Here is a 17,946-nt window from a genome sequence, read left to right on the forward strand (position 1 = left end):
TAAGTTAATGAGGTTTGGGAAAAGTAAAGTGACGTCTATGTGGCAGCAAAATAGTATGACAAGAGTAGCACACTCCCCCTGATAGATTCACTATTATCCTTTGTATCAATACTCTCCTAAATGGCCTTCTTATCCTTTTTTATTCAAGATAAATATTTGAATGATCAAGACAAAGAATTTGAGACGATATAGTTTTCTAACTACTCTAGTATATGATCTTTCAAATTGTATTCAAACGATATTGTTTTCGAACCATGGAAATCAAATTGATTCCTTATTCATTTTAGGGATAAATGAGAAACAAAATGACATAAAATAAACAAAAATAAGAATTTGTCTAACTAATTTGTTGTTGTAGATCGAATAATCAAATATAAGTCATCCGATTTAAAAAAAAAAATGTCAGATTGAATGTAGAAGAGGTTAATATCTTATTTATTCAGTCAAATCTTAATTTTAAAGTGTTTGATGCTGCTATTTGCACAAACATTCTTGGTTTATAGTGTTTTTAACATATATTCCAAGTTTAGGGAATTTTTCAAAAAAACATCCCAAATTTGAAAAACTTAACATGTTAAACATGCTAGAAGAGGTTATTATCACATTTTGAACACTTTAAATAGTTTTTATTTTACCTACTCATAACATTTTTAGTTCAAATATTTTATTTGAACATTTTAATAGTTCGTTACCCAATTTTACATTAAACCAAAATGTGACATGTTAAACCTGCTATAGGAGGTCACCAGGATTTTTTTTAACACTTATTGTTTCCATAGTGGAGGTCTTAAGTTCAAACCTTGAGGGTTTTCAATTAAAGGATCACCAATCAAGGGATCGCCAAGAGAAAGGTGTGTGAGTATTCCAAAAAAAGGATGTTATAGTATCATCGCCAAAGGTGAGCCCTCTCCTGCAAATTTGCAATATCGGGGAGCCACAATGGGCGATAGGGAACTCATTTATATAATATTGGTCTAAGTTCTTGCATAAATTTGATCGGTACCAGATTCTCTACCAACCAGTTTTACATCGAGAAGTTATGATTTTTGGATAAAATAAAATTTTCAAAATCAAGCAAAAAATTTCACAGCACACCTTTCCAACTTGCTTGTAAATTTATAATGTTTATGAAACCTTTTTTATAATTATAATAGTCGTTTATTCAGTTATATAGTTTTTCAGGCTAGCCCTTTGTTCCCTTAGTGCTTAGACCTTAGCCTACTAGCTAATTGATTAACTACAACCCCACTATCCGAGTACGGTAATTCGGTAGTTGTTCAATGATAGCTTCATATCCTCGCTTCGATAAGTTACAAGGATGAATGCAAATAGCAAGACGTTGTGTTGTGTGAAGAGAGACTGAGGAGAACGGGAACAACTGACTACCGCTAAAGGTCATATTATGAATACACATTATATGATTGAAAACTGTCTTTACATACTACCCGGTAATTGCAGGTTTTGCAAGTCTGATTGATGTCTTCTCTCCAACAACTGCTTCAATCAATGTGAAGTTTGATTACGAGGCCTCTTAGCCTGCAGCGTTGCTAGGACCCATAATTTTAATATAAAAATTCTTATGTAGTAGAGATAATTTGAGGTTTTCACTTTGTTGAGTAATGCTTACAAGTCGGAAAAAAAAAACAATGAAAAAGTTTTCCTATCTTGGATGCTCTTGAGAATTTAATTTATAAATGAACACATTTTTTATAAAGGTATTAACTTTAATACATTTTGGTTCGTATATGGCATCTCTCTAAAGAACATGAGGAATTCAAGTATTTGAAAGTTTTAATTTCGATCTATATCGGATATTATGAGGCACCTAACCGTCGGGTAGGAATGGCAACGGGGCGGGTTCGGGGCAGGGCATGGTTTCCCAAACCCGCCCCGATATCTTTCGGGTATCTTATCAGGGCGCCCCATTGGGTTTCGGGTTTTTCCGTCGGGTTTCGGGTATCTTATCGGGTTTACAACAATTCATAACGAAATCTGTATTCCGTTTTAGGGTATCGGGTATAAAAAATATGTGTTTTAGCCTCTCTTTTAAATTAAAAATATGATGAATCACTTTAATAAAATAAATTGAACATTATAGTAAAAATTATTTGATTTAAGTTTAGTGTAATACGTCAAAACATAAAAAATGATCAAAAGGATTCGAACATATATATATATATATATATATATATATATATATATATATATATATATATATATATATATATATATATATATATAGAGAGAGAGAGAGAGAGAGAGGTAGGTTGAAATGTGGATGTAAAAATATTGTGTGGATGTAGGGATTAATATGGGCCAAGTATTATTTAATTTTAATAAATAATTAATTAATTCATCTATCCTTTAATTTAGGCAAATTAGTTTATTTAAAACCCTATTGCCTCTTCCACCGACACCCACAAAATCGCATCCCTCCCGTTTCCATTCAGAATTACTGAACCACCTCCGACTAGCACATCCTCTCTCCTATGAAGCTACCATTGAAGCACTGCAGCCCACCATCAGTCTTCAAGCTACGATTGTTGTCGTTATTTCTCTCTCTCTCTCTCTCACTCTTTTTCTCGTTCGATTTGGTTTAAATCAACAAAAGAGCAAAAATCGTGATTTGGTTTTTGAATCATCACCGGATCGATGCCATAGGGATTTACGAGATTGTTATTTGGTTCAGGCAGTATAAGCCCTAATAATTCATTACCCGCCAAAATTACTACAGCAGCTCAATTTCGTAAGGCGTTAACGTCAATTGAAACAGGAAGATTGCTCCTCCTAAAGCTACCTCCACCACACCTTCCCAAACGATGGATACCATATGAGGTTTTGGTTTTTTGATCTCGAATCAGGTAACTAATAATGTCTACTTCTTTCTGATTTTATTAAATTGTATTTGGTCTGCTGATTTCAATCGAAAATTAGGTCCTTCCACTAAAAAATTGTGTCTTGAGGTGGAGTTTGGAAGATTGCACGCCAAGTGTTCGATGACAGGACTCAAATATGTCAACTGGTGTTCTTGGGTTCAAGAACAGCCTTAGTGGTCTTTTGAATTCAGAAATTGGATTCTGTTATACCAACATCTCCGGTAGATAATTCGTCTTGCAACAATGACCGAGGTTCTATGTTTATGTGAGAACGCTCTAATTTATTTGCTAATTGTATGTTACAATGTTTATAGCAGTTGGTAGTCGATTATGTGTCAAACTGATCCCAGTTAATGTGTCCATTTAATGAGGTTATTCTACTGCTGACGATGGTTTCTTTCTTCAGGAATTTATCTGTTACTTATGCAAACAACATTCTGGTCCCAAACACCTGTTCTTCACAATCTTTTTATCATTTTGTGGCGCGGCTGAATTCCATTCCAACAGAATTGGAATTCGTGATTCCAAAAAAGGGCTTATCATGAATTAGCTACCGGAGATATTGGTATAACAGAATCCATTTACTGATGCTGAAAAGATGTATCATTTAGGAGTGCAAAAGTAAGTGATTGTTATTTGTTATTTTTCAAAATGTTCATTCAATTTGAATTGTTCGCTGAAATTCTTAGCTTCATATACTTGAAGCCTTATTGTTTTTTTTTAGTAATACGTTATATGATTTATTGATTTTTACCTTTTGCAAGCTTAATTGATAACTGGTAATGTGATAATGGATTTGTTTGTAGAATCTATACTAGAGTATGAATAATGTGAGGTGAGGTAATTAAATATTTGAATTTTGTTTTACATAATGATCAGGTGAAGTAAAACTTATGAGTTAATTCCAACAGAATACATACGGTAATTGAATCTTGAATTCCAATTCTATTGGAATGGAATCACGAATTCCAATTTTGTTGGAATGGAATATGAATATTTTCTCACTGATTTACGCATGTTCTACAATTCTTGGTTATTGGTTTTGGTGCAATTCACAAGTCCTCATATTTTTCCAAAGGAATTTAGTTTTTTATTTTTCATTTACTAATGCATTATTGGGTTCTAAACTACAATTTGGTTTTGTTTTCATAGAAGTTGATGCTTGAAGAACGGACTACAAAATTGAAAGTGATTCTAAACAACATTATTCTTTTAGAATGTATTAGTGTCTTTGTTAGATGTTGATGTTTTCTTTCCCGATTTGAAAGTTTTTTTAGTTTTATTCTTTAACAATAAATGTAATTCTTAGTAATTGTTACATGTATTCTATAAGAATTAATGTAATTTTTGTTATTATTCTTCAACTCATCGTTCAAATTTTTGTTATTTTTCAAAATGTTCATTCAATTAGAATATGTATTCTGTCCGAATATCATTCTAACAGAATCAGATCGTTTATGATTAAAAAAATATGTTCGATTTGAATTAACTTAAAAACAATCATAATTTTTAAAATTAAAAAATCAATTATCCCTTGAAATCCGATAATTTCCATTTTTAAATATAATTTAATTTAGGAAAAATGTTTGGACCACAAAGGATCCTTACATCCACACAATAGTTACAATCCACATTATAACCTAACCCTATATATATATATATATATATATATATATATATATATATATATATATATATATATATATATATATACAATCCACATTATAACCTAACCCTATATATATATATATATATATATATATATATATATATATATATATATATATATATATATATATATATATATATATATATATATATATATGGGAAAAGTGAATATACCCTTAAGGGTATATAAGATTGGGTACCCATATAGTTGAAACTATGTCGTTTTACAGGAATTCATACCGGTGGAAATAAAATCTATCGACAAGTACGGGTGCCTTCCTATTCGATCAAACTGAAGCACTCTATCGAACCTATTCCTTCAATCTCAAATCTCCACTGATTAGTCCTTGGCCTTGTTGATTGTACTTCCTGCTACAAGATTTTACTAATCAATTGATTATACGACCAATTGGCCTTATCAAACGTGAATTAGAATCAAGTGTTGACGGTCTCCACCTATTGTTGCTGACCTATCCGATTATTATTGTTTTCATCCCCTCTCCACTGTTTAAATGGCGTTTTCTCTAAATTAGAAAACAATTGTTGTCCCTTTACTTCAGTAGTTGAAATCGATCCAAAATCACAACAAGAACAACTATAAACTCACTAAAGTTAGTTGATTGCATATCATTTTGGCTACAAATATTCCCAAACCTGCATCGATATTCAAATGGCTAAACAATTTTGATTGTGTATGTTGCTCAGCTATGGTACTTTACTAATTTAAATGGGCTAGTAGGGGAAGAAGATAAGTTGTGCACATAAGGTGCTCATTGAAATGCCTGAGAGTCTCAATATCAGGGAATCCCATAATCAATGGTGTCACAACTCACAAGTAGTATTAATCAACCCGTTTTTCTTATTACTATACAAAGTAATAAAATTTTTGACTTTTTTGTAAAAAAAAAAAACAAAAAAACAAACAGATCAGGGAAACACCAAACAAGAGACACCATAAGCTCCAGCTTTATGACACCATGTTGGTTTACCTATCATCAACTCTCCACCGGGTTAGTATTATAAAAAATTTATACTTTATCATTAAGACCTTATTTTTATTAATTTGATTTTTTATTTTTTCCATTTGCCAATGCCACCTAGCAGGTAGTTGGTCATCAGGTTTTGGAATCATTAGACCTGCTAACACCACCCCTTTACATGGTCTTGCATCCATAATTCCACAACTTATATCAAATCCCATGGAAATTTCACTAATCGGTAAAGATCAACAATCAAATTCAAGATCTTCCTCTGATCATAACACATCATCTTTTCTTGATTCCAAATTTGACACTTCTTCTAGTATTGGTACCCTATCTGGCCCTGAGATGTAGGGTAGTCCAACTACTTATTCTGACCACCAAGTAATTCTTGGCGGGCATCTCCGGTGGGCCCGTTTAGTCCTAGTCAGCATGGTGCATTCCAAGGACCACCACATCATCATGTAGGCTCTGCGCCACCTGGCATACTTCTTGAAACTCTTCCATATGAAGACCTACACACACTTTCTTCTTTGGGTGTTGCTGCTTATGCATAGATATGATTATTATTTCATATCATAATATAAACTTGGCACTTATTTTTTTTTTAGCCTGTTCATGTCTTTTGTCTATTGCTCATCTGAATGGTGAGTGAAATGTGACATTTATCATCTAATTGAGAAATTAATAACCATGTTCTTTATTAGGAATTATCAATTGTATTAGTTTGAAGTTTTAACCAAAGTCTACTTATATATAAATTTGGATGTTGGTGTAGTTCTATTACCTTTATTGCAAATGTGTTTGATCAAAATTTATCCAATAGTTGGTTGGATATGTTTTCTAAAGAAACATGTATCTCCATTCCAAAAAAAAAAAAAAAAAAAAAAAAAAAAAAAAAAAAAAAAAAAAAAAAAAAACCCTATCGTACAACAGAATTGATCATATGGATGCCACCTATTTTTGTTCTAACAAACTTCAGTTGTTCCATATATATACTAGACATTCTTTAATTTTTACTGAAACTTATTAAGATTCAAGGAAAAGATGGATTTGAGAGTTAATCAAAATTGTTGGAGAAAAAAACACGAAGATAGGAGGAAGAAAGGTGATTACTTTGTTCAAGAAAAACAAATTAACAATGAAAACCTCCACAAGTAATTACATACATTACCACTTAAACTTTTATCTTCATCTTCATTAAACTCATTTTGGATATCACTAACTTCTCAACCTGTATAACTTCCTCAAATTAAGCTTTTTTCAAGAAAAAAAAGTCATCATCACCTTTGCAAACCACGACACATGCATCTTATAAAAGGATATATCACCATGTACTTTTGATGACAGTAATCTTTTCACTATTATACTCCTTTTACGATTGCTTTATTTAAGCTTAGAAAATTCTCAACCATGCTTTTTGTTCAAAAGACCATAATACCCTTGTTTTGAATTAAGGCAACCATGTACTCCTTTGTCTTTTGTTGCAACCTTTTCCTTTTTTTTTTACCAAAGACCCATGAAATTACTACACATTTTGCAGCAAAATCTTAATGCAATGTTGACATATTTTAAGAAACCATCAGTCCATGAGGTTACCCACAAAGCATGACTAGTGACTTTGTTCCTAAACAAAAAACATTTTGCCTTATAACCTTATTTGACTGCAGTAGTATAACGACACACATCTTTACCCACAATAGTATAATGAAATACATCTTTACTGTTGATGTTTGGCATCATCTCATAATTTGATGCAGTCCGTCTGACCCGAATAGCCCCATGTAGACCTTCATTTTTGGAGAGGACCTTTATAGCCACCAATCAAAACTACATCGAATCCTTCATACATCTTTAATCTCTTATCACAAAAAATTATCCAACTTTTTATTTCCACATCAAGATCAATTTTCATCTTCAAAATCTTCTTCTTTTGAAGTTTCATTCTCATCATCATTTATATCAGCTGATTCATACTATAATCATCTGCATCAGATTTCATTATCAAACCCACACAATCATCATAAACTTTGTTGGGACCAATCTCAAACATCATCATCTTGATTTTATTTTATGTAACAAGATGACAGTAACAAGGGAAATTTAACAAACCCTTTTTATTGATCCCCCCCCCCCCCCACACACACACACATCGTTATTTGTATCCAAAATCTTTTCATCTGGATCTAAAAATACACAAACAACATCTACATAAAACTTCATCTTCTTGAACTTTTTTTTATTGATTTAAGTGAAATCGGAATTCTTAAATCATATAAAATTAATCTCCATGCTTAATTGGATTTTAGTGAATTATGTGAAATCGGAATTCACTTGAAAAATCTGATTTTATGTGTTCTAATTCGAAATCGTAACCAAGAAGAATACATATGGCTATTTTTTTTTTTCAAAAACGGTGATGATCACAAAAGGAGTCGAATACAAGAGTGCAACCAACGAACTAGGACAGGAAATTAGGCTAGTGATAGATGCTATACACACATTCCATGCGAAATCAGAATTCTTAATCGAACATCCAAACCAAAAACTACAAGCAATTCGTATAAGGGTTAATCAATTGGGAGTCAACAAAAATCAACAAACGAAAGTATTTAGGAAGGATACGGTGGTTTATTTTAAGAATTATTCATGTAACAATTTTTCACACGAAATCAGTAAGCAAACGACAATCAACAAACGAAAGTATTTAGGAAGGATACGGTGGTTTATTTTAAGAATTATTCATGTAACAATTTTTCACACGAAATCAGTAAGCAAACGACACCGTTTTGGATATAGGGTACCTAATGTTATATACCCTTTAGGGTATATTCACTTTTCCATATATATATATATATATATATATATATATATATATATATATATATATATATATATATATAAAATCGGGACGGGTCGGGGCAAGGATAACCCACTCCCTGCCCCGAACCCGATAAAAAACCAGATAACGACCCGTTACCCGACCCAAAATGATCGGGTTTCAGGTTTCTCCGTCGGGTTCGGGCTTTTTTGCCATCCCTACCGACGGGTGCATATCTAATTAAGTTCATAAATGATGTTCTTAGGACGAGGTTGCTATGAACAAAACTTGCAGAAATGATATAACTTGAAAAACGATGTCTCGGGTCATTTTGTTTTCACTAACAAAAATGTGACATGTCGTAACTATCTCACAATTTAAAACCCCAGTTCTTTGGATTGCTGACATATCTCATCTTTCTTTTAATATCGACTTAACTTTTATCGATAAAAAACAAATAACATTCCAACAAGGTTTAACTCACTTTAACATATAATATTGGAAAGCATCTTTTTGTCTCGCCCATAAAAAACAAAACAATGACTCGTTCTTGATCTCTCATGCATGCAAAAAGACATAAATACCCTTCTCGCCCTCGTATCCAAGAATAACCAAATCCACCTGATTTCAAAAAGTGTAAATTGCAAATCTGACAACTAACCAACCGTGTATCTTTTATAACACAAACATAAGCATAAAACCATAGAATAAAACATGTCTTGAATTTAGGAAAAAAAACATTCCTACACTTGTTCATATCATCATACAGTTAAGTTTGATGGTTTTAGAGAGAGATTGATTTTTCACATCAAGCACCTCGGGATTCCTCAGCAGGCATATCATCTTCATCGTGGTAAATGTTTTCAGCCATCTGCCATATTTGAAGAATATTGTCTTCTGCAACACTTGCAACAATCCAATCTTCACATGGATTCCATGAGAAATCTGATACTTTACTTGTATGTCCACCATGGATAAACAGCAGCTCTGGTGGCCCATCTTCTGCATCCTCTGGTGTTTGTTCCTGATCAATCCTGTATTTACAAAAACATTTAATATTCTTTTCTTTTTTAAATAAAGAAAATCTTAAATCCATAACTCCATATGCATACATACCTACTAAGATCCCACACCATAAGTCTCCTCCCAAGACAACAAGAAGCTAAAATTGTCTCATTCTGTGGATTCCATCCAACTTGAAACACCTCCTCCCTGTGGAAATATAATATTAGTGATTGAAAAAAGGGTGAGGGGCAAAAAAGGAAAAAGTCTTACTTGTGACAATCAAAGGTATGAAGGGCAGTGGTAATTTTTCGTAAGTCAAACAGTTTGACAGTTTTATCGGTTGACCCGGTTGCTAAAACCCATTCATTAAAAGGATTGAATGCTAAGCAGTTGACCTATTACACCTCAAACAAAAACAGTAATGGAATGAGTGATTCCATTCCGACTTATTTTCTTGGAATGGAAAAAGAAAAACAATATGTACCTACTACCTACCTCACTTTGATGAGCCATTACACTTTGAACAGGTTTGTTAACAGATTGAGATCTCAAATCCCATATGTGTAAGTATTGATCATCCCCACATGAACCAAATAAATATTCATGCCTTAAATGCCATGCTACATCTTCTACAACTCCATCATGAACCTATCAAGATTCAAACATGAAAAGATTTACACTCATTCTTTATATATAACATCACTACAACAATCAACTTTACCTTAAATATTTGCATAGCATCGAGTGATTTGTTCTTGGGAGTTCCATTAATGTCCCACAAGCAAATTTGAGCATCATCAGAGCCACTCAATAAATGCCCCTGTTTGAATTTACTCCATGATAAGCCATATCCTTCAGTGTTGTGGCCTCTCAATCTTAAATCAGGGCTACATGCTCCATCTAAAGGAGGCTTTGATGGATGTTTGCTATAATCAAAAACATAGACTTCTGCACTCACTGTTTTTGTGGCAATAATGAAAGGGTTTTGAGGCATATAACGAGCCCTGTTTACCTCTCCATCATGATTTATTTGCTGAATTATTTGCACCTGTAGAAGAAAAGAAAAGAAAATGGTGTGTTTTAGTTTTGTTGTGTTCTTGTGTTGAAGAGGAAGAGAAAGAAAGGTAACAACTTTATGATTATACTCTTTATGTGTAAGTTGTGTTGGTTGAGATTGTTTGGTAATTAAAGGAATAAAAAAAGAAAACTTGCATTACCTTTCTCTACAAATCTTCCAACATTTATGATAGAATTTTTGGTGGGAAAATTTAAGTTTTCAGCCACTTCATTTCTTTCTCCTAAAGAACTTGAAAATACGAAATATTTGGCTTCCCTCCATTTTCTTCCAAAGCACTCCCTTTCTCTCCAAAAAATATATCTTATAAACTATTCTAATGACATAACTACCATATATCTCACATAACCTAATTAACCAGTAGTGGGCATTATTGTAATACTGTTAGCTTTTTCCCTTTCTATCCAACTCTAGAACACTAAAAACTACTAAAATATAACTTAAATTTTGTTTTTTTCTTCTTTTCCATCCAAGCATAGAGAAGATATCGTCAAAGACACCAGTCTGTCTCTCTATAACAGAACTAATGAGAGAATTATATACAAAAAAACCACCAAAACTTCTCATAAACACACGCATAAGCTAACCCTAACAACGAATTCACAAAATATTTGGAGAAGTAAATCTCAAACTACAATTAAAGCTAATTTTGAAGCTTACACCCTAAAGAACTTCTTAAAACAACAGTATAAACACCCATCAACAACTCGATTGTCGATTTCAAATAGCAAAAACAGGAAGAAAAAAAAAATGTAAGCACAAACCTTTCCATTGGCGCAACCAAACCCCCCAAAATCAGTGCGGTCATCATCATAATGACGAGCATCGTACTCAGCATCTTCAAGCGGTAACTGAACCTGGGCTAGCATGAGGTAATTAGGCTCATTCTCGGATGTGTGGGTCCCAAGGATCAACTTCTGAACGGAGTAGTCTTTTCCGGCGGGCTCATCACGGTCCGGGAGCCATTCCACGGTGAGCGAAGGCCACTCGAGCGCGTGCGTGATGACCAAATCGTACAAAAACGGTGTGTTCTTTTTCCAAATTTTGTATTCTTCGTTGATGAGCCTCTCCTCTATCTCTCCTCGCATATCGTCCTCGTCTTTCCCCATAATTTTGTGGAAATTGCAGAAGATTTTGCTTTGAAATAAGTGTGAATCGGAAGTTAGAAGATTTGATTTTGGGGGATTCTTTGAAGGTCCGAGAATCGGAGGGAAAGGGGGGAAAGATAGATGAAGTGAAGATCGTAGCTTTTTGAGAGACGAGGGAAGGGTTTTGCCGTAGAGAATGGAGTTGGGCTGTGTATTTGGGCCCAATTAAGAAGCGGTCCGTGGGCCGAGTGTATTTGAGCCCAATCTGAAATTTAGAATTTTGAAAGATTAAAATGATAGTGGTAACTCATAAGATATAAATCATGATTGGTTAAGATTGTACGGTACGCTATATTAAGGTTGCTAATATTGTGATCTTATATACGATTGATTTTAGGTTTGCAAAATCGAGATCGTAAGATCGGGATCCGGTTCCTAAGATCCCACAAAACATTACATAACAGATCATATATAATTATTTTTTTTTCGTCATGGTTAAATAACTCAAAAAAGAAAAGTAATTGATCATGTAGTGGTTAATGATACGGTTAAATAGCTAAAAAGAGTATTAATACTAATTATTTATCATACAAAAATAGCAACTCACAACCTTCATGTTATTTACTTTAATTATAAGAATGAAATTGATAACAATTTCAAGTTTTGAAGCTCAAATAACAACCGTAATTTCACAAGCTCTCAAGGAAAAAGGCTTGAACAATAAAATAAAAGAAACTGGAAAAATACTCGCTTTATTGTTGAGCTTAAACTATTGAAGGAATAAATTAAGAACAAGTCAAAGCTAAATTTCAAATTCTACCATTTATAAGGGTAAAATGTAAAGGGAAAAAAGATTATATGGTTGTTGGTTATTTACGGTTCAAAAAACAGTATAAGAATGGGGCTATTCTTGATTACGCATTGGGTAAGGAGACCAAGTCAACCAATAAATGGGTAAAGATAATAAAAACTTAATCAAAAGACGAGGAAAAGGAAAAACATCGATTAGAAAAGAGAATATAGCGTCTCAATAATGACAACCGGACCAATAATGACGCAAAACGATTACCATTTTTGGCGAAACATTATGCGTCAATTTCTTAAAGTTATGGGTTGCAACGATTATTGCACTCAAGACCAATGTACTAGCAAGGTTCGCAAGATGATCAAATATGTCAAAAAATCCAATGAAGAAAGCGAGGAAGGCGACGGACAAATTTTAGAGACGGCCCTTAAAAATTTTCTTGTTGATAATAATAATAAGTTGTTCAAGTTTCTCGATGTTTGGAGGTTCTTATCCGCATCCCCGAAATGGGTAGAAGGTTTTGGTAGCAAAGAAGGTGGTAAGAAAATAACCAAAGTTTCTGAGACGAGTTACACTACTTCATCGGACACATATTTTGGGGTTGATTTGAACGAAGTGGATGAGCTCCATATTGAAGAGGTAGTTCGACCGATAGGTCTAGATAAGACAAAAAAAAATAGAGGCTCTTCGTCGATAAAATCGGGAATGGGAAGAGGATATGACATTCACAAAGTTGCTAGTAATTTCAAATTTTATAATTCAAATTTTGAAAGACATTTGAAATTTGAAAATGATAAGTTGGAGGAGAAAAAGAAAGTGCTAAATGTGACTTTAGCATTTGGAGCATTTGAGTTCAATGGAACACTTGGAACTCAATTGATGAAGCTATGGCTTATTATTCGAACAACAAAGTTAAGAATTTTTTTAAGAACCCATTTAATCTGAAGTTCAAAGGAAACAATGACTTCAAAGGAAATTCATCATCTAGGAAGAGTGTTAGAGAAGAGTCGAAGGTTGAGAAGAAGGAGAGTAAGACTGCTGGTGAGAAGGTGGAGAAGAAAATAAAATGAGATTCTGGTATTGATAGTCACTACTGCAATGGTGCGAACCATTTGGCAATTGATTGTATGTTGAGGAAAAGAGAGGAGAAGAAGGAAAGAGTGAAGGATGAAGCCTACTATGTCGAAAGGCTAGAGGAAGTGAGAGCTTTAGCAAGCGTTCCACGTATCGTTGCATTCTTTGCACGTAACTACTGACATGTTGGGTTATGAGCATTCTAACACTCCTATGGTGTAAATGCAACCCTAAATACCTTGGATCTATGTTTTCGCTATTATACATGCAAATATCAATTTTCCAAGGTATTGTTCTAACTAGCATAATATAAACTACATGTAATATAAAATCTAGTAGAATTACATACCTCTTTGTTGTAGCTTGATTCCATGGAGCTCAAGAGCCTAGTGCCCTAAGTGTGACACCTCAAATGGTTCACACAACATCAAAACAACTTGGAATAACCATGAGAAGAGATACTTCACTCTAGAAATCGGCTTGCCCTTCTTGTGTATGCGCTAGTGCCGATTTCACCAACCAATGAGGTCTTTATATAGTGGGCACATTATGGTTACACCATGTAACCCATGACTTTACCCATTCTGTGACAACCCGAAATTTCTATTCTGTACAACATTTCAATTCAATAGAAGTCAGAACAGTTTCTGCTAACTTTTAAGCTTTTTGGAATAAGTTCGAGTCTTTTTAAGTTAGTACTTCAGGAGATACCAGGAGAGAGGATACTCTAGGGTTTATTGTGCAACAATAAAGTCCCAAAGCTCCAAGAGTTTGGAGTTTACGGCCTAAACAAAGGTGTTTACGGCCGTAAACCCTAAATTGGGGGTATATATATGACACTTAGTCATTATTTACCATTTTTCACAAGTTCAAGATCCAAACTCAATTCTCTCTCAAGTATCATCCAACAATTCTTCAAGATCTTCAACTTGTAAGTGTTTCTAGCCCAATTAAGTTGATATATTACTTAATCTAGTGATTTAACACACTTCCATCCGTGAAATCATTCCAAAAGGTTAGATCTTCAAGTTTCACCAAGAACACACACTAGTGTTCTTGGACTTTTAGCACCTTTTCAAGCCTCTATCTTGTAAGTACTTCTATCCTAGAGTATAATAAGGCTTGTTACACTTCTATACATCAAGAAAACACCAAGGAAACCAAGGATCAAAGGTGTTTACGGTCCAAGAACACCTTGGACCGTAAACCCTAAAAAGGGTGCCAAAGTGTGCCCTAGTCCCTTCTAAGCCTTGGAAACTTGCATAGATCCCTTCCCTAATGCGTTAAGTACATGAAAACATCAAAAGACCATAAACCATTTGGGTTTACGGCCGTAAACCCAAAGGCAAATGGTCCAAGGACCGTAAACTCCATTTAGGAGTGAAATGGTGCCCTAATCACTTCCATAGGCTTATACTTCAAGTGGAAATGCTTCTAAGGACTTGTAGAGCTTCAAAACAACACATGGTCAAAGAAGCATGAGTTTACGACCGTAAACTCATGGGTTTACGACTGTAAACTCAATGAGTTATGGTCACAAAACCGTAAACTCATATAAAGGGTTCCCTTGAACCCTAAACTCAATAGCAATGTCCTACAACATTTAGATGCAATCCTTAGCACTTATAACACTTATATAAGGTGTTTTTCATGCCCTAGGATGTCTTAACTTTGTTAATTAGTTGTTTAAAGACTAATTGGATACATATATGTGTTATTATATGTTAACTAGGATCATTGTGTGTGTACAAATCTTCACTTGACACCTAGCAATCCTATATCATCAGTTCATCCAAACCACTCACTACAGATGAGTTCATACCCCTTAATTAACCTTTTAAATGTTTTTAAATGCTTTTATGGGGGGAATACAAGTTGAATTATTATAGTTATTATATCAATGACATGTGATTAATAACTACCAAACAAGTGGATTTCTTACTTTTCAAACTGTGTTACCAAACTGTTTTACTTCAAACTGTTTTACAAACTCCTTTTCATGTCAAATACTTTTACTTAAACTCTTTTAAACTTATATTATGTTAAATGTGTATCTATATAGATATAGTTATATAAGTAGGATCGAAAGGACTTAGGACTGATAGCTCACCTTACTTCCTGTTCCTTGTTTGGTTGTGGACTTAGGGTATTAGGGTTATCTGTCCGAAGGTCGTTTGAATCCTAGTTATATATTATGTATAAGTATATAGATACAAAGGTTCCTTCTTTCATTCAGCTCCATACCTTTGGGTAGCAAGGGTATACATACATGTTCATACATTACTAGTAAGCTACTATAGGAGTAGTTTAGGAATATACTAATACTATTACTAGAACAATGAAACATACAAAGAGTCAGTTCATACATGAAACAATACCATACAGAGAAAGAGATAACAAACAATACCATACAGAGAAAGAGATAACAAACAATACCATACAGAGAAAGAGATAACAAACAATACCATACAGAGAGAACATACAGGCTAGACAGAGGTAGAACATACAATACAGCTAGCACATTCATTACATATACATTATTACAGTTATGTGAGCCACCTAACGGGGCATGGCACTACCTGCCATGACCGTTTTTGTATCCAGAATCTCCTTAAATGGGGAGCGTATGAGTTTGTGAATAGATCTATACTGGATTGACTATCCTACACCTTGCTGCTCGCTACAGTGGGACTTGCAAGTCTACGGGTGCCAAACGTCATTTCTTACGACGTCTTACATCGTCGTTTTTCTATTGAGTCGGTAGCAGGATACAGGCCGATCACATGGTACTTTAAATAACAATTGGTTTAAAGTAGTTAGTACAGCAGTAGTTACTTAATACAACACTACAGTACTATATCATTTTCCCATTACATTTACTTTGTGATATTTACACAATAAACAATCATGTAAAAACTATATTTTTGGTTAATGATAGTCGGATTTGGGAAAATACACACTCTTTCAAGAGACACACACACAAATACTAGATGCCTTGGTAGAAGGCTACTTTTAGTAGGAAACATAGGGTTTTCTAGGAGAGTTCAAACAATTACAAACTTTTACAAACATATACAATTACAAACTTACAAAACACTTTCATACAACTACAGACACTAATATACTTATGATCTCACCAACTTTAAAGCTGATAAACTCTTTCAAAATAACTTGTATTCTCAGGTCGCCAGTAGACAGGTACCGGAGCCAGGTTTTTGCGAAGATGGAGCTCGTTCAAGACTCATCTTTATTTTGATGTATATTATTTTTGGTGTCTATATAACTTGACAGAACACACTTGTATGAAATTATATTATTAATGCAATGGATGATGTTGTTGCTTGTTTACTACTTTGCATTGTTGTGATACTGTATATGACGTCCTCCACCCCCGAACGATTCCGTCGTTCCGGTTTTGGGGTGTGACAGATTGGTATTAGAGCTTTGTTTATAGTGAATCGAGTGTATCAACCCATAAAAGATATACAAACTATAAACACAGCGGGATTAAAATACTCTGATAAAGAGTTTATACTTTTAAATAATAAAATATTTAACCAAGTATACATACCTGCATTCATACTAAAATCAGTGTCACTAGGACAGAACAAAAGTATTACGATTGTTGGACAGCACAAGTAGACTTAGAGACATATGGTCAACCCTGGGAAGATGTAGCCTGATCAACTACATTATCCGAGGAGTGATTAGCATGTGCCTAAGTGTGGTTGTGAGGTTGCAACAAGTCTAAAAACTTACCAACACTACTACAACGAGAACAGTAGAACAGAACATAAATTTAAAATACTATAGGAGTATTTTGTGTTACTATTAATTACTTACCTGAGAACTAAAGGTCTTTATTAAGTATGTCAATAGTTGCGGAGTGGATACGCTAAGGTTATATGTGTCTAGGATATCATAGACTTAGAATCTGTGATCTTTGCTTTACTTCCTGTTCCTTGTTTGGTTGTGGGCTTAGAGTTAGGATCACTTATTCGAAGGTCTATCCTGTCTAGGTTACCTATGACTGGTATGCACTACGCAAATGTTGGAGTAACTGATAAAGATCATCTTATAATTATCTAGTTAGTCCGTCTATTAATTATTTCCTTATCCCTTTTCTCGCGTAGATATAATGGTTGGATTCCATTTTCCCGGAGACCCGTACTATCCCAACAACGGAAATGCTGGATGGCTTGGAGAAGAGCCAGAAGATGATCACCCAATCCCTTTGGATGATCACGAAGCTGAAGGCTTTTCTGATGGTTCTGACTCGGAGCCAGAAGTCAACAACCAACCCCCAGCTGTCCAAAACCCAAACCCTCGTCCAGCATTTCAAGGACCTACACCTCTGTGGGCCACAAACTTGAATAGGTGGAGTCAGGAACAGGGGCAGCCCATACCCTACCATGGAGACCGAAGCTTCTACAACCTCACTGAAGGAGGTTCAGCTGACAGGGTCCTACCCATAATGGTCCGTAGGATTGCTCGGAACACTGAGCAAGGTCGAGCAGCTATTGACCGAGTAGTGGAGATTGACGCCAACTCTGG

General features: G+C 34.3%; 1 protein-coding gene across 1 annotated transcript; it reads right to left on the reverse strand.

Annotated features, from left to right (window-relative positions):
• Nucleotides 1–9,002: 9,002 nt before the first annotated feature.
• Nucleotides 9,003–11,681, reverse strand: LOC145124583 (histone-binding protein MSI1). Its single transcript, XM_079059993.1, has 6 exons — nt 11,190–11,681; nt 10,072–10,398; nt 9,846–9,998; nt 9,621–9,745; nt 9,462–9,557; nt 9,003–9,379 (listed from the first exon to the last, which is right to left on the reverse strand). The coding sequence occupies exons 1-6, from the start codon at nt 11,532–11,534 to the stop codon at nt 9,154–9,156; spliced, it is 1,272 nt and encodes a 423-aa protein (XP_078916119.1). The 5' UTR covers nt 11,535–11,681; the 3' UTR covers nt 9,003–9,153.
• Nucleotides 11,682–17,946: the final 6,265 nt, after the last annotated feature.

This window comes from Lactuca virosa, chromosome 7, assembly GCF_052849685.1.
Source record: "Lactuca virosa cultivar CGN04683 chromosome 7, Lactuca_virosa_CGN04683_v6, whole genome shotgun sequence".
NCBI lineage: Eukaryota > Viridiplantae > Streptophyta > Magnoliopsida > Asterales > Asteraceae > Lactuca > Lactuca virosa.

Coding starts and splice junctions, on each gene's coding strand:
- LOC145124583 (XM_079059993.1), bottom strand. CDS start 11,534: ATGGGGAAAGACGAGGACGATATGCGAGGAGAGATAGAGGAGAGGCTC. Junction 9,999..10,071: donor ATGCTATGCAAATATTTAAG/GTAAAGTTGATT, acceptor GAATCTTGATAG/GTTCATGATGGAGTTGTAGA. Junction 9,380..9,461: donor ATGGTGTGGGATCTTAGTAG/GTATGTATGCAT, acceptor TTGTAAATACAG/GATTGATCAGGAACAAACAC.